Raw genomic sequence first — 23,324 nt, 5'->3', positions numbered from 1 at the left:
ATCAAAATCTATTGCTTACAATTTCCAACATCGAATATACAACACAGTTCTATAGTCTGTACAAGAATAGGGCACCATTTCAATACTTTGGTTTAACAATTACTCCCTGCATTAAAAAAAAATCTTACTTGATATCTATAATGTTCAAATTTCTGGTGCATTTTTAGGCAATAAAGTATTATTTGTACATTCAATATGGTGTGATAGTTTTATATGTATATTCTGTACAGTTATAAGTTAATTTTTCAACTTTGAATATGAAGATTATGCAATTCAACTTGTACTTCTCTCGCAGTATTCGTTTGATACCTACTGGACTTATGTATTTCTAAAAATATTGCAGGTCAACCTCCTAAGGCCCAAGGTCCTACCTATAGTAATTCTTCAGTTCGATGAAATTTAAACCATATTCAATTGGAACAGAGTTGCATTTCTTTTGTTTCATTAAATATTCAAACAAATAAAAGTCAGCCCTATTACCTGCACTACAGGTTCAAATTTCATTGGCAAATTTTGGGTTTTGCATTTGTATGGCTGGGCTTTAGGAGGTTTAGTAATGAACCCTACTATTTAGTCTTATTATGATGTTTAGTTATAGTTATTAATTGTAAATAGGCATCTAACTAAATGTGACTTCCACCGTTTACAGGTAATCAATTCATTTTGATTAAACACACATTATTTTTACATTTTACTCTATCATACGAGCTATTTAATACAAAATGTTGATCAAATCTATTTACTTCAGTTTTATTTTGGGACAACAAGTCTATCTCCATATCCATTACATATATGTAACTGTAAATTCTAGTCTTTGCAAGTGTCTAATTTTTTTGCTATCCTGTTCTTAACACATCCAGCCCTTCCAAAAAAAGAAACAAAATGTGCCTATAACTCATTGAGGTTTCGTATGCAACACCTAGCTTGTATAAAATAATATCCTGTTTAGCCCTGATAGGCTTAACTATTTAATGCCTAACATAGAAAAACAATAAAACAGAGCAGATATATTTTTCAGAGTTTTATCAGTTGGAAATTTACCAAGTAAAGTAACCCACCTCTACGCCCTTTCACAATCTTTCAAATTATTGAATAATCTAATGGGAATCAAGTTATTTGTGCTTAATAATGAGATAATAATTATAATTCATAATATAATGGACGCAAAACCAAAGCCTTTTCAAGGTGATACAATACTGAAATAATTTTCAATCAATCATAATAAAATTTACAAATAATTGCATTATAATCACAGATTACCGTAGCTGCAAAGTAACAAAACCAAATTACATTGAATCATAAATATAAAATAATACCACATTAGCAATCTTATTCAAATTCCGACCTTACTACTCAAGCCATAGCGCACATATCACTTTACACCGCTTTATCACTAGCTGCCTTAACTAAGGCTATTGACACTACCGCAAAATATTATTATGGCGCTATGTAACATGTCTTTACAGCGTTTCTACATCTATCCCCATGTAAATAATATCATTAGTTTCATTTAATCTAACTTATTGCGACTTCCTTTCTGCTAGAAATGTGCTAAAGTACGTAGTTTGCATCGCTATAATTTCACTTATTTTTCCAAGATCGTAAAGAAAAACTTGTGTCCCGTAAAATATGAGTTTCGTAGGGTGATACCTATTCCACCTCTCTAATGTCATTGCGTCTCACTCTCTCATTAAGCAAAATTGTGAGACAAGAGAGAGTAGTGTAGGTTACGATGAAATTTGCACCAAAGTAGTTAAACATGTATCACATATTATTGCATATCCATTAAGTCACATATTAAATATAAGTATTTCTCAAGGAATCTATCCTGATAAACTTAAGATAACAATTGTAAAGCCCCTCCACAAAAAGGGCGATAAAAAGAACCTAGCGAACTATAGACCTATTGCCCTTGCCACAGTCTTCTCTAAAATCTTTGAGAAAGTTATTTATGAAGCAATATACGGTTTTCTAGAAAAACATAATCTGTTTGCATCAGAGCAAAAAGGCTTCCGCAAGCAAAAAACCATTAATATGGCCATATTTCATTTATTACATCCCATTGTAGTAAAAATGGATGAAGGAGAGCAAGTATGTGCTATATATATGGACATGACAAAGGCATTCGACTACGTCGATCATTCAATCCTACTCAAGAAGCTCAGTGCCTATGGCATTCGTGGCAATGTATTGAATCTCATGAAATCGTATTTAAGTGGTAGAGAGCAGTACACTGAACTGTCACAGATATGTCTTAAATCACAAAGACAGGTCTGTTACAGGTCTGATAAACGAGATTTAGTGTATGGAGTGCCGCAGGGAAGCGTGCTAGGTCCGCTTTTATTCTTGCTGTATATTAATGACCTTCCTCGACACATTAAGTACCCAATGGTACTCTACGCCGACGACAGCACAGTAGTAATTGATTGCAAAGATGATAGAGACTATGAATATGAAATTAATTACACTTTACATACTATAATTGAATGGCTCAAGAACAATAATTTAACAATAAATCTAAATAAAACAAAAATAATGCATTTTTATCAAAGAAAAGTAATGAGACCCATTGATTGCAATTATGAAGGAACAGTTATAGAATCAGTAAGCAACACAAGTTTTTTAGGAGTCCAGATTGACAATCATTTAAATTGGACAGCTCATACTGAGACCGTTTGTAAAAAATTAAATAAATATGCTTTCGCTTTGTACAAGCTTTCCAAGCAAGTCAGTACAGAGGCTGTGATGATGGCTTATCACAGTTTCGTTGGCTCTAGCTTACGCTATGGAATCATTTATTGGGGTAACTCAGTTAACAGGGAAGCCGTCTTTATGGCACAGAAGAAATGCGTGAAAGCGATTCGAGGGCTTCACCTAACAGATAGCTGTGTGCCACATTTTAAAGAACTGAAAATTCTTACTTTGCCGTGCCTCTACATTTTTGAGATTGCGATGTACATCAAAACAAACCCAACACTATTCAGGACGGTCTCTGAGGTATTTGCTAGAGATTCCAGGTATCCTCAGAATCTCTTTCCTGTTTCCGCAAAAACTGCACTAATGCGCAAAAGTGTGTTCTGCTTAGCTAGTAAGATTTATAACAAATTGCCTGTCCCATTCAGAATGTTACCCATAAATCAGTTTAAGCACAAACTACTGACATTTTTAATTGATAATTGTTTTTACACTATTTCTGAATTTTTGCTGTATAATTTTAATGGTTCTGATTTGATATGACTTTAATATTAATAATGACTAGGTATATATATATATAGATATGTAAATTTATTTCGCATGTTAGTATGTAAGGAAATAATTCAAGTTTTTGTACGCCATCAGGCAGGGTATAGTGCTACAAGTATTTATTTACCGCCACTGTAATCAGTTTGACATATACTCACAAATAAAAACACTTTGACTTTTTTTGACTTTTTTTTTGACTTTGACAAAGATATTTGATAGATGGAATACCACCCTTATAGCGTAGATTTGACTTCGTTTAGCTCACATATCTCGGAAAAGCTGCCAATCTCCGAAGAACCTCTTCTTATTATCGAGACAAACCTAGCGCCAGAGAACAATATCTTGCGGTACTCATATCGACTAGACCTTCACCATATTCACATCCAAAATTATTTACACCCATTAAAACAGCGAAAGCGAACTTCCACTTCGTCAAAACCGAGGTCTCCATAGTTTCATAATCGATCGTCCGAGTTAGAACTCTGTGGGGTAGACAATAAGGTGGACATTAGCGGCGGCGTCGCCCGGGCGGGCCACGCGCGCGCCCGCCCCGGCCTCACACGGGCGTCTCGTGCTCCGTCTCCTCGATGCGGCCGAGGCGCCACGCGTTGGGGTCGCTCGCTGTGGACATAACAATTCTAGATTATTCCGCACGGGGATAGTGGAAAATATTTCAGATGATCGAACGGTAGGAAGAGGGGTTAAGCGACGTTCGGACATCTTACAAAACTCTAACTCGGTTCAATATGGGGACCGTTTACATTGTAGTCCGTTGCTCTTCCTTTCTACGTCTGTTTCCGCAGGTATATACGAGAGTTTAGATTCAAGGTTTCCACGCGATTTTTTCACTATTTTATGAAAATGAGACAACTGACGTTATTTAACCACTTGAAGAATGGACTACAACTACAGACAACTGATCGGACCAAATGAAAGAAAACCAATCGTTAACATTGTCAATAAAAAAAGAGATTTTTTTGTCTCTGAATCTAAAATATATTCGCCATACTTGTCAGTTGTACACAGTAATGTGAAACAACACGAGCTATTTATTATACAAATGTTATAGCCACGCTACCATCAAAGTAAAATTTTCTCACAAAAAGTATTAAAGTATTTTTTCTGACAAACAGCTCAGATGGCCGTATTAATATTCTTCAGTTTCCATTGTTAGTTACACCTGTCTAAAGTAACATAAACCCAAAAGCTCACCAGCCAACAGTCACACAGACAAAACATGCGTGTTACTAACCACACCGCCAGTGCTTGTGCCGTGTGCAACTGTGCAAATACCAACCTCAATTGAATTATTCAGTCTGACGTTTGTGGTATAGATGGTCAAACAAATCTTGTCAGTAGAAAAAGGCGCGAAATTCAAATTTTCTATGAGACGATATCCCTTCGCGCCTACATTTTTCAAATTTGCCGCCTTTTTCTACTGACAAGATCTGCTTGACCAACTTTAAATATCGATACGAACGTATATACGATTATCACACGAAATCGCATGCCGTTCTAATGTGTGACAGCGGTATGCACGTGTATAGCGATGTCCCGCTCGCACACCGGAGCGGCGTGTGGATTCGCATGTAAAGACTGTTATAGTCTGACAAAAAAGAGTAGAAATTAAAAAGTGCCTAGGGTATTTTCCTACTAGTCAAATCAGTTACTTTTTTAGAACTGTCAAAACGATTTGCTAATATGGAATTTATATGAAACATTACATCGTGACGTCACGGTCAACTCACCTACTTTTTATATTTATATCCGATTTATTAAATAGAACTTGTGTTTAATAATAACTCCTATCTGTGTTTTTCTAATAATTATCTGGTGCTTTATTTCATGCACGGTGTAAAATAATATATTTTAAATACAGTATAATACCCCATACTGTAGTGTCGTCCCTTTCAGATCAATCATCAATGGCCACTGCATCCCTGACGGATGATTGTTGCAATATATAAGAAAACGGGACGACACTACAGTATTGACACTTTTTAATTTCTACTCTTTTTTGACAGACTATGTATATTATATATTGCGGACGGTTGTCTACGACCAAAAAAACCGACCGAAAGAGGACTCAAACTACATACAAAATGTTATCTCGTTTTGTTACGGGAAAAGACGTTATTTGAAATATGTCAATGTCTCTCTAATTTAAGGAAACATGTGTAAGCGAGACACAGTTCCTGGGTTTGATGCTCTCTTCGGACCGCTTTCTCTATTCTTCTATGATCACCAATCTTGCTTGGTGATATGTTTCAATTCGAATTGGTAAATAAAAAAGGAGCTTGACCACCCGCTTTAAGTGTACATTCGTGACTAGATGATGATATTAGTGTACGCGTGATTGATATGTATGTGTTTCAAATGTGAAATTATTTTGTTATTTTACTACATTTACAAACGTAAGGCTGAATTTAACTGAACGCGTTAATAAAACAGTTACGCAGTGTAAGCGTTTCAAATGAATGCGGATGTTGAATGATGAGTTTGTGGCTCTATGATTCCAACTCGTTAAATTTTGAAAATAGAATGAATAATAACTTTTTTTTAACGAGCAATATTCTAAATGTGTTGCCAGTTTTGTGAGTGACATAGAAAAAAGTAAACTAGTTTTGAACACACTTGAATTTAAAGCCAATATAAATAATAGTGAGTTAGGGTGAGAAAATAATGAAACAAAAAAATTACCTCCGAATGTTGATCTTCCAAACATGCTCAGGGATTTTGGACTTAAAGGATGGGACGATAAGGATCATTGTTTATAAGCTCATATTTTCTTACATAAACTATGAAGTATTGCTTATTTTAAGGGGTAACAACTATACCATTAAAGCATTCTGTAATACCTAAGTAGGTACCTACAGCCCAAATATGTTGCTGGTATCTATTTCCTAGCTGCAAAAAGTGACCTTATTTTATAAAAAATATTTAATTCTCAAAAACACTACAATAATAGTTAACGTTAAAAGTAGTTATATAAAGAGATAGATACTAGCATTATATACGTGTAAGCATCTTCTAAATATACTTAATCGCATGCATTCTCTAAATATATTAAGTTCCATGGTATAATAATATACTCCGCCTGGTACTCCATTCCGAGATTCGCGTATGACCTAACTGACACGCGCCTACGTCATCATGCTGTTTACAGGTTCTCAAACTTTGAAATGTGGGAGAATTTTAACCAACGGTGAAAATTATTTTAACGGCATTAATTTTAAGTTATTTATGTAGAAACATAGTAAAATAAAACAAATCTAATGTATTAAATTAAACTTTATTTATCTATACAAGACAAACGTTTAAAAAACTAATTCACAGTTACACATTAATTACCAAGCTTACGACGTGAAAAGTTTGGAAAACACTGCGACTGATGACACTGAGCGAGAAGGAAATAACAATTAACACGCGTTCGACAAGGATGACGGTCAGGGCATGAAGTTATCTAGATCCGAATTGTCAAATATCCACAGCGCTATCCTGTGTTGCCAGTAGTATAAACAGAATTACCCGAAAGTCTGAAATTTCTTTCGTGAATCGGAAGATATTGCTAACGAGTAATTAAAAATGACGTGTTATTGTAAAATTTAAGCTAAAATACATATAAATGAAAATTATAAAATTATAAAGAAATATTTTAACTTATTAACCATAGGTATAATGTACCCATGTAACATGTTATGTTGAAATAAAGTGGCAATGTTATTGTGACGTAATCGCGTGTCACTCTGGGAATGGAAGACCATGTTTTATTAGACCATGTTAAGTTCAAGAATCCATTCGCAAACAAAATTTAAATTATATATTCGTAGTGAACTTTAACAATATATATTTGCTTATACAAATAAGTAAGTTCACAATGTAAAGTGAAGTTATAGACTACGTGATATTTTATAATGTCCTTTGGTTTTAAAAATACTTCAATGTAGGTGAAGATTTTGACCCAGACAAAGGACATTCTAACATCTCACATAGTAATTGATAAAAATATTTAATATGATTTTATTCAGACAGATAATTTAAATTTTGTTTTAACAGTGAATGGAAACCAAGTATGTTAGTTAGTAAATATAAAATATAATAATGGAAAACACATGACTAGTTCGTTAATACGGACATCTACATGCGACATATAAAAGTAGCATATTTGAAATATGTGTACATACGTTAGCTAAAAAGATTCATGTTAAATGTCATGGTTAGGTACATTATCACACTTTTCATAATAAACATTAGGTACATATAAGTACTCGTAGATATATGTGTCTAAAAATACGCAAACAGAAATACCTATACAGATACAATATCTAGGCTCTATAGTTATAATTATAATATAGAAAAAAATATCTATATGTATATGTGTACGTGTAGTAATATGGTTACGTTAAAATAAAATATGCAGTGACATAAAAACTACTCTTTCTTATTGAGTTCGAAATAAACGAAAACATCGAAAAATATATAAGGTATTATTTGCAGTTAAATGTGCTTAATCATAATTGATGTAAACAGACCGTTATTTTCAAGCATTATACAAAAAATAACGAATAAATAAAAAATGGACGAATTTACATAGAATCTGGCCCCTCTTAGGCACTCGCAAGAAAAAAACAAATTTAACTGATTTGCAAGACCGAAGTGATCCCATAAGTGTACCGCGAACAAAGTTTTGTGGGGTACACTAATAATGAAGGTAAACACACCATGCAGATGGCGATACCAAATCCATAGAGATAAACCACAGACTACAGAGTTATTGTGTTCTATATTTATAATCTGTGGATTTTTTCGCGAGAGAAACACAACCTTATCCTCATTGTAATAAGATTCCAGATTTATCAGTTAACAATGTCGACGGTACCAGTGTACTGTGGCGTTTATCGCCGACGTATCGTCAAGCAAATTAGATGGTTAGTGCGAGAGGGAGGAACGCCAAGTAACCATAAGCAAATAATGAGTGGGAGGGAGAGGGACGGTTGAGGGTTCGATGCTCAGCAGCTGTGCGGCGCGGGCAGCAGCGGCGCGTGCTCGCCTGCCGCGCCACAACAACAACGTTACTACACGACCAGCCGATATACGCTGCCCTCCTAAGCTCAACTTCGATATCTCGAAAACAAATCATGTTGAAAATGGTACTTTCAGAAACGAAATACCGACTGTACACACTCGTCGAGACACCCCGAGACAGGCCGAGAACGAGTGTGTACATACTGCTCCCTTCTCGTTTCGCACCTCTTCTCTTCGATTGGATCGGAGCGGTGCCGAGACTCTCGCTAGAGGCTCTCGACGAGTGTGTACAGCCCGTAAATCAGAAAAAAATAAACTTAAGAGTAATTTTCATTTGAGATACCGCTAATTGGCTTAGCATGGCACCTCTCTGTTACACGCGAGGTGTAAGAGAAGGGTATATCGTGTGCCACGTTTGTATGGCTATATCGCTCCACGTATTGACTCCTCAGTTTTAAATCGTATGTTATCTAAAGTATTCGAAAGCGAAGAAAGTACAACATAATATATGTCAGCCGCATCGAACTTTTAGTTTAGAATTTTTGATTGGCGACATGTCGACCTTTGTCGATACAACGAATTAAGGCACAGTACAATAACAGTAGGGAATCTTCATAGAAATGTACCGCTGCCGGCTTGAATGTGTGCGTGCGCGCCGGGCGCCGTGTACGCACGCGCTGCCACGCACACATTAGCATAATATACGGGGGAATACGGTGGCGGCAGTGTGGGCCGTACCGCAACTGTGATTACGCGCATTCGAGTACGCTGCACGCCCGCTCGCATTTTTATCATAATGATAATATGTATGTTGATTACCATAAACACTGTGAATTTTTAAAAGTTTACGTCGATGTTAATCAACGTTCTTGCAATTTATAGGTGCAGAAACTAGGTACATTAATTACAGGAATTATGGCACAGATCGAAATTTCCTCAGTATTCATTTATTTCTTGCTTCCATGGTACATTTTTGGGTGGTATATACATTTCTTATGGTATCACATGGACCCTGAATAGGGTGTAGCAAACACACGTACCACCCACCCACTCGATAAAGGATGGATGGAGCAGGTATATCGCAAAGCGTTTGAAAAGGACCACATCAACATTAAAATCGGCACGTCAATTTACGAAAAATTAAAAGACAGAATTTACGATGCCCTGCCCATGCTTCCCTAAAACCTTTTTACTAAAGTTATACGTAAGGATGAGAATTTACTTTACTTTAACCGCTAACAATAAAGCGTTCCGAACATGCAGAAACCGGAGGAATTTTTTTCTGTATCAAATTTATATTTTTTTTAATAAATGCCATTTCCTAATGTAAATATTTAAAAAGCGTTTTATTTATACCTCATTTAGGAATTGTTATAATATTTCATTATATTATATAAATAGAAAAATAGTGCTACTCATAATACGCAAATAATATTTAACTAAAAATAAAAGTGACAACCCTAAGCGCCAACGCAAGAGTAGGCAAATAACTTGCCGAGCGGCCTTAGATTCACTACTGTTCTTAGTGTACTGTGATTAAGGTGACAGTCCATTTCCAACGACAGCTGCACTACTGTTGCGACGTTACTGTCATTCATTTTACTATGGAAATTGACAATAACATCGACGTGTCGGAGCAGTAGTGCAGCTGCGGTTACAAATGGAATGTTACCTTTAAGTGTCTTGTTTAGTCATTTAAACTGCCAAAGTTTCACGTTATGTGATGAGCTGTACAATCGGTTGACAATTAGATGGCCCATACAGTTGGAACATTATCAGAAATAATTATTTATATGCACAAGAGTTGCACAATTTTCAATACTCTTTTTGACTATCAATACTAGCTGTTGGATCAAATGGAGTCAAAGCGTAGAGCGCAGCCTCACATTTTGGCCCATAAATACCAAAAAAATTAAAAAAATGGATGAACGTATGGGCCAATATGTAAAGCATCAACACCGATCGAAAAAAATATACGCAAATCCATTATCAGTAGCAAAGTTTTACATTCAAACATACTACTTAGAAGTAAATTAAACGTTTATTTGTTCGATCAATATTCGTATTAGCTAACATTAATTTCGGTACGTGAGCATGTCTGCAAAGTTACATGGAAATCAGAAAATTTTAATTACAATACAAAAAATTTAATTACTAATAAAATGGACAGACATACTAATGTACATTTAACATCCAACTTTACATGACAACATCCAATACAACCAATGATATCCAGATGGTGCTTTAGTATGAGCCATTTTAAATTATTCCAAACTACAGCTCAAGCCTACGGCTAGCAATTTATTAAAAAAAAAACAAGCATTTACTATTTATAACAAATTAGAAAATGGCCTGGATTATCGAAAAAAAAAAAACGCTGTACACTATTGGAAACCATAAACTTAAACTTTTTTTTTGCTCACGGCACAATAATATTTAGGCAAGCCAGCTCTGTCAGTAGAAAAACACAGCAAATTTGGAAAATGTAGGCGCGACGGACCGATTCCCCATACAAAATTTTAATTTTAAATTTTTCTACTGACAAAGTTGCTTTGCAAGACTATTTGGGACTATATATCATATTGCCAATTTATTCTTCAAAATTATATTAAACCAGGCCACTAATCCGGCTTCGCATAACTAATACTCATGCTAAGATTATACAAAAATTGTTCGCGTCAGTTTTGCTCATGTCGCCATATAATCAAAAGAAACCTCACAGTGACCAACCCCTCGATCAACCCTCCAGTGCAACCGCCACCCTTTATGAATGCATTATTTTACTAGTCGTATTTTAACTATTTTACGATGACACAAAGGGTTAAAACCCTTTTAACAACTGTGTGATTTATAATATTGCATTTCAGATGTCACAAACAAAATGCCCTAAATATGCATTTAAATATTATCTGAAGCATCTACGTTTGTATAACCACACAGGGGAGTCTAAATGTATTTGTTAAAAAAAAACTTTATATAAAGTAAAAAACCTAAATTCTGGTAATACGTGTTAATTCCCACGTTGAGTCTGTTTTTAAAACTTGTTACGGATGATTTACTTTTCTTAATGATAATTCGAATTCTATATTTGCCGTTATTTATGACAATCATATTTTCATTTTTACCTATAATGTTTTTGTGTATAAGTATGTCACTAACACTTTTTTCAAAATTGTAATAAAGGTAAAGGTTGGATGTTGTAACGCGCATGTAACACCTCTGGAGTTGCAGGCGTCCATAGGCTACGGTGACTGCTTAGTGCTTACCATCAGGCGGGCCGTATGCTTGTTTGCCACCGATGTGGTATAAGGTAAGTAGCAAACGCCGCTGTTAGAAACATCTGAAGAAATCAAGGATTCTGTATAAACATTCCACTAAAAATCCATTTGCGTCCTACATTATCCATTTACAGGATAGTGGACGAACACTATTCCATTAACTCCATACACACTTAGTTCCCATTTTCCTCTCTGGATATGGATATAAGTTCAAAAATTGCAACTCAAATGACCCTTCCATTATCCGAACATATATGAGCAAAACTGACGAGAAACACATATCAGCCTAGGTCTCCAGTTGATTCCGTATTTTGCATAGCCCGTCGTTTTATAAAAAATGTATATATGCTTTTTTACATCGTACGGTGCCAACAGGAGACAAAGGCCTTAAGGGCCACCCCATACTAGCCTCTTGTGAGCGTCGTCGTCTAGTCTAGTCGGAAATTGCGTCGCTGCACAGTTGCAGTAGCTATAGAGTTGACTAGACGCTGACGCTCGGGAGACGCTAGTAGCCCCCTACTTTCTCTATAAGTCTGTATCTTTAGGTATTTAAATAAAGGTAAACAAACAATTTGTACATTTTCGGGTAGTTATAACATTTATTGGTTAACCAACCAAATACCAAACCGCCTGGATCAGTCTCTGAACGATCTGAATGTAAAATTCATTATTTGATCATGTAATGTTTTCATCTACCCTCAACTGGCTTAAGGAGCCATTTGAGGGTAGATTTTGTTTACTTTTATTTAAATACCTAAAGATACAGAGTATAACAGCTGAAACCAACATGGCGTACCTTGTAGCTGCCGGTTGAGCAGCGCGGTGATGCCGGGCCCGTCGCCGCTCTTTTTCACGACCAGCATGGGCTTGTCTTCCCCCTCCTCGAAACTGTTCGGCAAGTGCCCGTTGCTCACTGCCATCGTTTCGCTCACCTGGAATAGTACGATTTGGTTTTGTAGATGATTACGAGTATTCGTTTTGTGCAAAATGGTGGCGCAGATAAGAAGGGGTATTGGAACACATTCGATATCCGACAGTTGACAGGTGTTCCATAGTTTGTGGATGTCGTACAATGAAATTTCGCTATTCCCACTCCGAACGCTGTGTCTCTGTTTGTCCCACCCCACCACACCGACTTCACACATGGCTAAATATGCTGACCGGTTACATAAAACTTCTTATTCACGCTTACGTGATTATGGCAAGAGTGAGGGAGATAGTTATATGACCTAGATCCTCACTGTCTTCAGTTTAGTTTGCGGATAGTGCAATAGCAACAATTAAATTAGCATAAACAGACCTTACAGGACGACAATTTGATCAAAATCTCAGCAGCGCACTACGTAATGTTTTTGTGGATAATCTCAGAAGTCTTTTGTCTAGCAGTGGATGTCCTCAAGTTGTAACACACTCTATGTCAAATTCCTTTGGTTCTAGTTAACCATAACTCCATTCCACGGTCTAATTCCCCTTTAAAACATGTATCCGTAGGTACCTGCATCAGCTTGTGCACAACGTCTCTACCGAGGATGTGGTCGAACACCGCCTGTAGGAAGGCATCCGACATGATTGAAAGCTTGAGTTTGTCTCGATGCCACACGAGCACTCGGGATTCTTCCATCGCCATTATTGACACCTGAAACGTGATGGAGAGAGGGTTAAGTTACTTCATTCATTAATTCTTTTAAAATTATGGCTTCAGTCCAGCGGGACTATTTCGCCAGTATCAAGGTATTAGGAGCTAAATACGACTAAAATTGCACAGTTAGTACAAGACAGTGTATGGTGATTTTATTAGCTCTTGTAAAGCGATAGCTGGACTTTACAAGTAGCACGTGGACTACCGGCCGTTGACTCCAAAATGGTGGTTAAACGCATTTCAAGATTAATTCTCCATTCACTGCACACTACCACATTAGTTTACTGTATAATAAATAAGCTATCGATATTACACTTTAAACAATATTAATGAGCAAAAAACAAAGGAATTAATCACGACGCGTGACTATCAGCGCTCGAACCGGAAGCCAGAGGTTATTTATTTATTATGATGAATTGATCACGTGAATTTTCGTTGATACATGTCATTCCTAAAACTTCAACTCCAACTATATCCAACTATATCCAACTTCATACAAAATTCATATTCATGTCACACGGCGTACAAACTCGAAAAGCAAAGCGGGAATGTCCATATAAAATGCCCTCTTTGCATCAATTTAATACCATAAAGGCCACATATACACAAGGAAAGTGCACCGGGCGGTCCGGGCGATGTAAATTACGTAGTGAATTTTCTAATAACCTTATGCTCTGATTAACATGGTAAATAGCTGAGCAGTTGAGCGAATTAAAGGGATCAAAATGTAAGCAACCAGCGCGAGGTTTCTGTTCGGGGCGAACTGCTACCTATATCAAATCACGTAATGATTTCTAAAGTGTGAATGTGCTACGTGGCAAGTTAACCTAGATGTTGCATAATTAATCCGGTGGTAACTGGGGCAGGGAGACATCCTAACTAGTGCTGTACTTCACCGGGAATATTTCTCATATTTACAGGAACATTCACAGTTTTAGGGAATACTTGTAAAGTGTGAATGTGGCTGGTGCTGCGTGGCAGGTCAACCTAGATGTTGCATAATTAATCCGGTGGTAACTGGGGCAAGGAGACATCCTAAGTAGTGTTGTAAGTACCTTACCGGGAATATTACTCATATTTACAGGAACATTCACTGTTTTACTGAATATATCTTATCATTGGAGGAGTAACTTTGGGGATAATATCAATTTATTTTATTATTATTTATTATCAGAGGTCACTTTAGTCAAACAGGTAAGTATTTAGAATAGAATAAAGACACAAACAAACTCAATTTATACTAATAAATGGGATAAAATAGGAGGATTATTCAAATAAGTTACATTATTTTCATGTTCTGTTCCCTTATTTGGACATTTCGGGGAATATTTCCAAGAGCGGAAATTGTCTCATAGCACATCACTAATCCAAGCCTAAGGATTGATGCTAGGATTAAATATGAGTTAGGGATTCAAGTCGACGTGCCTAAATAAATACCTCAATTATTGTTGCATTTGGAACCTTAATACGTCTAACATACGGTTGATAACTCCTAGTGACAATCTTACATTTGAAACAATAGGCTACCGGGATTCCTCTGATTTATCCCGAAATGGGATGAATGTGAATCGTTGGAATAACTTACATCTCAATTGACACCATAATTAAAAGTATTAAAACACTTATATTTAGAGAAACGTTTGTTTTTTGCTTGTCAAATTATGTATTCATTTATCCACAAAGAAGATTAAACATCTTATTTTACATTCTGGAGTTATTACTAATAACTATAAATCCATTTGACCCGTAAACAATCACATAAGTTGAGCTATTATTACCACCTCAAGCCAATCACCTGATATTATAATAAATAACTACATAATATATATGTCGTAGGCCGATCGTAAGATCAGGCAGATCGTAATGTTGCATTTTATCTACATATGGTTACATATGTACATTGCGAGTTAAATAAAAGCTTGTAAATCTAGACGACCGGTCTGGCCTAGTGGGTAGTGACCCTGCCTATGAAGCCGATGGTCCCGGGTTCGAATCCTGGTAAGGGCATTTATTTGTATGATGATACAGATATTTGTTCCTGAGTCATGGCTGTTTTCTATGTATTTAAGTATTTATATATTATATATATCGTTGGCTGAGTACCCACAACACAAGCCTTCTTGAGCTTACTGTGGGGCTTAGTCAATTTGTGTAAAAATGTCCTATAATATTTTTTTATTATTTATTTATTTATTTGTAAATAGGATGTAAATTGCGTGCATTACCAATCGAAGTCTCCGTTTGAGGGCGGTCGAGCGACGCAATCGCAACCATATCCCACGCAAACGAAAGAGAAAGCACACGCCCACCACCGTGCTATACCAAAAAGATACATCTCCGAAATATTTCTATTGCAATTTAAGCTCTTTTGGATTTGGAGTGCGCATGTTTTGTTTACGCTCGCGGATTAGCATAATGTATACTACTGTGTGCAATTAGGTAAGTGTCGGTTGCACCAAACGTGGTTAACGAAGCGATTAACTCAATATAAACGCAATCAAACGGACACATGCAGAATTGTTTACGAGTATTCGCTCTGTGATGCTGCTCTGGCAGTAGTACTTAAATAAAATAATTTAACCTAAACGGTTAGTTATCAAACTTATATTCTTACTAGTTCTCCCTAATCTTGTACTCACAGCCATCTGCAATAATATCTTGTACAACGAAGCGCTCAACAATATCTTATCTAACAGAATGTAATTTGTGTAATATTTTATTGGAGTTGGCTAAGTAATTGGCGTAGACATGGACTTTTTTTCTGCATTTAACTAGCAATAAATACAACATTCAAATCAGGCGCTACTTAAATATTAATGAAGGAAATTGGTCACCCGGCCTTGAGTTTCGGGAACAGAAGGGACATTTTCCTCCTATTCCCAAAAGTTAAGAACCTTATTCATGGCTTTGAAGTAAGGTTCGCATTAAACGCTTCTGCTAAGTGACCTATTTTTAGCCTTAATCTGCACCAAAATCGTGAAATTTTACTCTCCCGCGTCCTTAAAAATAAATTAGGACCTAAATCCTTTTATAACTCAAACATACGATTCAAATAAAGAGCCAAAACTCACTTTGGCATCAAAATATTAGTTACAATTAGGATAAGCACCGTTTAAACAGCGCAGCTAGCAAACTAAGTTGTTAAGCGGTAACTTTGTTTCAGAATCCAATTTAATTTATTCCACTAGCTCTAGCTGAAGTAAAGAGATTTTATAACATTTTCTGAAACCTATTTCCTAGGAAATTCTCTATTTTGCTGGAGGAAATCACAAATCCGGTGTCCGCCGCCGCCGCATTTAGCATAGATAAAAGATAAAATTCCGTTTTTTAGGTCGGCCGAAAACTGCGCTGCGAAACTACGGGATATTGTTTCAAGTATTTGACACTATTGTCAGTACCTACTACCTATGCACCTATAGTTTAAATTAGGAGACCTATTCGTTGGCGAAGTTTTATATTTCGAATGAGTTTAAATTATTCTTCTTCCGAGTTTTGGTTACAGCTTCCTCAATTTTAAATTTGTCAGTTAAAATTGGGACTTGGGAATTCATTCCAACTTTAAAAGGCATTATAATACGTGTAAAAAAAATGGCGCCCACTTTCTACCAGCCAAACCGAGTGTCAATGTCAAACAGCCACTTGACCTTTCAAGGTTTATTCGCTGGTGATCGCTCACGAGTGAATAAATAGTTATCCTGGTCGAAGACAGATTCTACTGTAGGTGTTATATTTCATGAACCTGTATCCCAAATTCCCTCGCTCCGGGTCGTTCCTGGCGCAGAGGTTATCCATCGCGGTTCAACGCGGAAACGCAGCAAGCGTGATGAACACCTTTGCGTCGGGAGCGATGTGGGTGGGTTGTTCGACTTAAATAAGTTTATACACGTTAGTTTACCTGGAAGTACTCATCGGTGGAGACACCAAACCACTCGGGCGAGTCGAGGAAGTGGTGCGGGAACACGATGTGCAGCGCCCTCTGGTTCTGGGATACCACCAGTCTGCAAAAAGCGAACGTTTGTTTACTTTTCTATAGAAAATTTGACTTATGTGCTAAACTTTCGTCACACGACAGTATATAGGATAAATTAAAATTCCAAGTTGGCAACACTTAGAGAGTTGGCAGGGCTGCCATGTGGAGATTGTGGAGTCCACAGATAAGACCTAATTAACAAAGAGCTCCATGAATAATTACTTCATGGAATATTGTAGGTACATGGGTCAACGAATAAATAACGATACGACCATAGATTTAGGACCGACCGTCTTGACTTAGTTCTTTATTGCTTGACCGTACTGCCCTTGATAAAAAAAAAACATTTAAATTAAACCGCCTCGCTAAGTAGTCCCTCGAGACATTTGAGTGACAGGTTGGAAGGCAACATGTTAGACTTAGGCATGCTAATTTCACATGTTTACTGTAACAACATTGTGTAACTGAATTATACAGACTTGGTCGGAGTGCGACAATTGTGCCAAAAAAAATGGTGTTTGTAATCATGACAACGCCGGAACACGGAAGACCTTATACTTTGATTGTACATAATATAATATATAATAAAACGGGACCTGAGCTCCGAACCAGTACCTGAAGATGACACCAGGATTAACGCTAAGAACAGACAAATAATTTAATTACGGCTTCCATTCTCATTTCACCTTCAAAAGGCGACAAAAGCGTCCCTCCACTAAATCCGAACATCACAACTCCTAAATCCGGTAACAAAATCGGATAAAGGAACCGCTGACTCGCATCGCAGACATTTCCACAATATGAACAGATTTAACGAGAAAAATGCCCGTGACGGGCGAAAAAGGTGTACAAACTGAGTTTAATAAACTCCGTGAGAAGATATTAATTAAAATGAGTGCGGACAAAGCGGCGCAGTGCTATTAACTATTAGGCGGTCTACACATTGTTGCGGATCCGTACGTCGCCCCGGTGTGCGAGCGGGACATCGCTATATACGTGCATAGCGCTGTCTCGCTCACGCACCGGAGCGGCGTGCAGATCCGCTTCAGTGCGATAATCGCATTAGCCGCGCACTCGGGAGTTTGACACGTAAGTCGGTGTAATTAATAAGCGTGGTAATTTGATACATCGACCCCGGCTTGAACTAGTGTATTCGAATTATGCATCGTTCGATTTTTATCCGTAGGATAGCTCGCCGTATTCCTAAGAACTTGTAGCAGATCGCAGTCTCCGACATTGCTAATAAAGTTTGCACAATTTTTTTATCAGAATGATAAGTATAAGGGGTAACGCTAGGTTGAAGAAGAAGAGATAAGGGTTTCATACCCCGATCTCAGGTGGCGTTCTATGCAAAGATCAGTATCGAAACCTATAAATAGCTGTTGACATTTGGAAATAATTCACCCGATCCATAAAGACCCAGTCGAAAAAGCCTCTTACTTGCGTCAACTGTCAACAGCCGGCACAGTGGAGTGGAATATATAATTGAAGCGACCAATAACAGCAAATGCATTATGCTGCTTGTGATTCCATTGGACAACATGATTTCATTTATCATTCCGATTAAATGGTTCACCTATACCTCATTTATCGAGACGAAGTTTATCGACAAGAAGAAGTACGAAGGATCGTAATTGGTAGATGTAAGAAGGTACTAATTGATACAAATGTAGGAATAAATTGCATTTTGTCTATATAACGTATTTATAAATCATCAGTCGCAAAGGACTTGAGCTCAGTATCATACAAGAACATAATAATGGCTGGGTACTTAATACTTCCTAATTCTTATACGCAAAACTTTGTTAAAGAAAATATCCCAGGCCAGCCCTGAGCAATTATCTCTTGATCTTATGAGTCTTAGTGACTTTTTCTTTCGTATATAAAAGTTCGCGAACCAACGTAACCAATACAAAATATGAACTCCAACCTATAAATTGGGAGATGCTATGCGAAAAGAGGAAACTCGGAATGCGCGATAAAAATTCGAAACATGATCAAAGGAGAATTCAATTACAACTTCTAGATGGAAGTTTAAAGTTCGAACGGCAAATTATTTGGGAAATTTGAATTACAAATGTAATATTATATCGATCATATTTAAAGGTATCTATCTGGTATGGAAATTATGAATAAGAAGAACGATAAATATATAAAAAACAGTCTATTATAGGTTTATAAAAAGTATTGTTACCTCAACCAGGAAAACCGACGATCAGATCAAGATCGCAGGAAACCTTTGACAAGAGCTGTTGAATAAATTTATCTACTTCTAGTTATGTTTTTTTTAATGGCCGAATTGTAGGAAAAGCTTCGGACACTTTGAAAAATTCCATCTATATCAGACTATCCGTAATGTCAATCTGCCTCGGTCGGCTGCCAGCTCCGTTTTCCGGCGCAAAGCCATTAAAATTATAAAACATAATAACGACGGATGCCCAGTGCGAGCTGCGGTTTAACCCCGGGTGACAAGTTCAGCTTATCTGCTCGAACACCGTGCATGACATTAAACATACATATTGCGGCCGTAGTTACCGTCCGAATACCACACATGGTAAAACTAGTATGGCTTATTATTAAATAGGTCGTGTTAGATACTTTCAAAGTGAATTAAAATAATAATTATAAAGATGTTTACGTTTAGACTCCCAATCCAAGTTACATATATACATATTGACCACACGCACATAAGTGACATACCTAAACTAATATTAGCAAGGATTAGTCCATCCATATTCCAAAAAATACCAACTATGTAAACAAATATGTATATTTAACCGTATTAGATATTATAATGAGACTAAAACATTATTACTAATTTGTTAGGTAAGTAGGAATCAGACTTTGGCACTTTACATTGTCATAAATATCTCATTACCGTCATGTAAGTCTGCATATTATTTGATTCCTGACTATTCGAATTTCTCTCGTATCAGATAATGGGAATCCGGAACGCTCGAAGTTGAGTAGTTTTAAGTGGATACTGATTAATACCTCAGATATTCTGCTCCCTGCTTTGCAGTTGTCATATATACTGCTATTTTATTAAATAGAATTGTTTAGCTAACAAATGAGACAAAACATATCGGCCACCAGAATGAAAAGCACGATAACATAGGTATAAGTAGAGCAAGTTATGGTGGCTACGACCCTTAGACTTGCGGATTCGACATAGAAGAAGAAGATACAAGATTAGACATAAAGAAAGAGTGAGCTGCAAACGTTGCAGGATCCAAGTACGAAAGGTTATCAATGTACTTGCAATTAATAATAATGCAAGTCAGACAATACTGATAACGATAACCTATGCTACTACAAATGACATCATCCTAGGCATCAATTAGATCACACTAGCATTTCTAGACTACATCGGTATCTTTTTTTTTTTTTTCAAATAAAATCAGGAGCATACCGAGCATGAAAACTGTTTAAAATATTTAATTGCACAATCGTTTCAGAGAATGCGGCATCGCCAGGAAAATAGTGCAATTTTATGCATCGATTGAACCAATTAAAGCAAAAAGGGTTATAAAAAGAGGTGCAAAATAATAGCAGACGCTGGTGCAGTGTTATCAGTCGCAGTATGTTATATTTCAAGACCTAAATATGTCACGTTTACACAAATGTGTCCTCCGTGCCGTGGTATGCCAAAACATTTTAGAAGTGTTAATATTTAGAGTGCAATACATTCTGCCGAATTACTGCAAAAGTTGTTAATTCATTTCTCGTTTGTCTTAAACTCATCTGCCAGCCTTTACTACTAACACGATTTATAGTGTAAAGGAGCCCACTGATTAACAGTCCGCCGGACGGTATCGGCCTGTCAGTTAGAACAAAATTTTGACAGTTCCGAACAACTGACAGGCCGATACCGTCCGGCGGACTGTTAATCAGTGGGCCCCTTAAAAGAATAAGTAAATCAGTCTGTGGTTAAAATATTTTCCACCGAAACGCATAAAATAGACCAGCTGCAGGATTTTTACGATCAGGAGCACTAAGTTAGTACAGCAATCTATAGTTTTCTGCACTAAAACCTTAGGAAATGTAAGATAAATTAACTTGAACCCAGTTCAATCTACGTGATAACATTGAAGCGCTCTGACTAGGGATGCGATTAAATAATTCGTATTCGCACGATACTTTGTGAATATGTATATTAACCCATTATAGCCTGAGTTTTTTTAGGCATCAGAATTGGGAAGTTTTCTAGTATATTGTTCTTGAAGTAATTTTAGGTCATTTAAAGATTTATCATTTTTTAATTTTTTACATACAAAATATGGTACCATAGTCTATAATGGGTTAAGAATATTTATAGTGCATTGTTTTGGCATAAACATAACCATATTTATTTTATATAAAAATACTAGTTTTATCCCAACTACCTACTAATAATAAGCAGAAGTTTATAGGTAGTTCCATGAAAATTTCGTTATGGATAAACGATTATGAGCTAGCTCGTAATTCACTTATGACGGTCAACAGCTCAATCTGCAGAAAGCCAAAATCGAAGACATCAGATGACCTATTAATACTGTAAACACTTCCTGTGAACAGAATTTCATATTTTGACATGTGCATCATTGGCGCACAAAGTCAAATTTAAATTCGCTTTCGCATTTTAATAATATGTCTTCGCAATCATATTCGCGAATATTTAAAAAAAAAAACGGGTTGCACTCCGGAAGTGCCGGCAGAAGTGAAAACTCAATGACATTGTAACAGTTTTTCGATCAGGTCACGTGTCCGTCTTACGAAGCGTCTTACGTCTTACGCTGTCGCGAGTTTAACATTTTTTCCCCATCACAAAAAGTGCACATGCAACGCCGCTAAAGAAGTTTTCACTTCAAAAAACCATTCCTAACATCACTACTCGCGAGTCGCGTCTAAGTAAATTTAAAAGGCTTAAGAACTTTGCAGTTGATCTAAATGAGATCTAGAGCTCTTGACAGGGCTCGTTATAATATCGGCTGAACTATGTTAATGGCGACATGGCTGATAAAAGCCTATAATCAGATTAATTTGACGTAATCGTGTGAAATACGCATTCGATTTGCATTTGTGAAGCTTGAATAGGTTTTCGGTTCTATTTTGAAATTGCTGAACTGAACGTTGATATGGGTGAATAGTGAAATTGACGGTTTAGATAGCTCAATCTTATCTCATTTCCCTTCTAAGTTTAGCTTAGGAAATTGAAAGATCTGATTTAGAATTAGATATTCAATGGTGTAATAATTTATTTGTTGGAAAGAAAAATATAATGTTATTCTTGTGTACATCAAGATGGCGATCAGATTTTCTTGTTTCTTACTATAGGTACCAAAGATACATTGACTAAGTAAGATGAGTAAAGTCTAGGAGAATTTCGTGCTTTTGATTTTATGCGGTAACTTTATAATTGTCAAAAGTTGACGTTTGACAATTCAGTGACCACAAAACATATGATCCAGTACAACGGTATCTGTTTCAGTTGTAATACTAGGCGGCATGTTATTATAGTTTACTCCTTCTAGGTACTATGGTAACATTGTAGATTCTGGTCCGCGTGATGTTAAGCGATCACCGTAGTCTTCAAATTTCGTTATTGATTTTTTAAGATGTAATAAGAAGTTGATGAATTGATTGAGAGCGACACAAATGCATGAATTCAATTCTATTCAGTAAAGTGACAAGTTGTTACTATAATATAATATCAAGTTGCATATTCAATTATTCATCCACCTGATATTATCCCCAACGAATGCCGGCGGGCTGTGTACGTGTATATATTATGAGACAGGTATTCAAGATTTTTAACGACTTGTAATGCCAATAATATCCTGTGTTGATCACCAAAGTAAACACAACACCTAAATGCCCATGCCCGCACGCCGAGCTTTTGAAATGGCACCCCGCATCAGACTCACCAATCTGGATAGGTACTGGAAATATCCAATTGCGTTTCGAATATTTGTTTAGTTGATTTTTGTTGAGGCAGTTTGATAGTGTTTATGCGGGTTGTATAATTTTGCTTTTGACGTTGATTGCCTCAGAGGTAAATATGCAATGCATATTATGCATATAAAAAGCTTATACATAATAAAATTAAAGGCGTTGTAGCTATAACCTATACGATTACCATGATCGCTTTTACGAGGACAAGTCTCGAGGATAGATTCTTTTTCAAAAA

The 23,324-nt window shown here is 36.5% G+C and overlaps 1 protein-coding gene across 2 annotated transcripts in view; it reads right to left on the bottom strand.

The window, feature by feature from the left end:
* Positions 1-597: 597 nt before the first annotated feature.
* LOC134794186 (blood vessel epicardial substance-like) overlaps positions 598-23,324 on the bottom strand; it is a 90,304-nt gene continuing 67,577 nt past the window's right edge. Inside the window, exons 3-6 of one of the 2 annotated variants that reach the window (XM_063765922.1) lie at positions 17,081-17,183; positions 13,042-13,182; positions 12,343-12,478; positions 598-3,864 (exon numbers count right to left, since the gene is read on the bottom strand). In XM_063765922.1, the coding sequence (XP_063621992.1) occupies positions 3,800-3,864; positions 12,343-12,478; positions 13,042-13,182; positions 17,081-17,183 (445 nt within the window). In that variant the 3' untranslated portion in view covers positions 598-3,799. Of the gene's footprint in view, positions 3,865-8,115; positions 8,294-12,342; positions 12,479-13,041; positions 13,183-17,080; positions 17,184-23,324 lie in introns of those variants that run through there. The other variant, XM_063765923.1, reaches the window with a different exon arrangement.

This window comes from Cydia splendana, chromosome 10 (genome assembly GCF_910591565.1).
Source record: "Cydia splendana chromosome 10, ilCydSple1.2, whole genome shotgun sequence".
Taxonomy (NCBI): Eukaryota; Metazoa; Arthropoda; class Insecta; order Lepidoptera; family Tortricidae; genus Cydia; species Cydia splendana.
The sequence above is the reverse complement of the archived record's forward strand: the minus strand, read 5'-3'. Positions and strand labels throughout refer to the sequence as shown.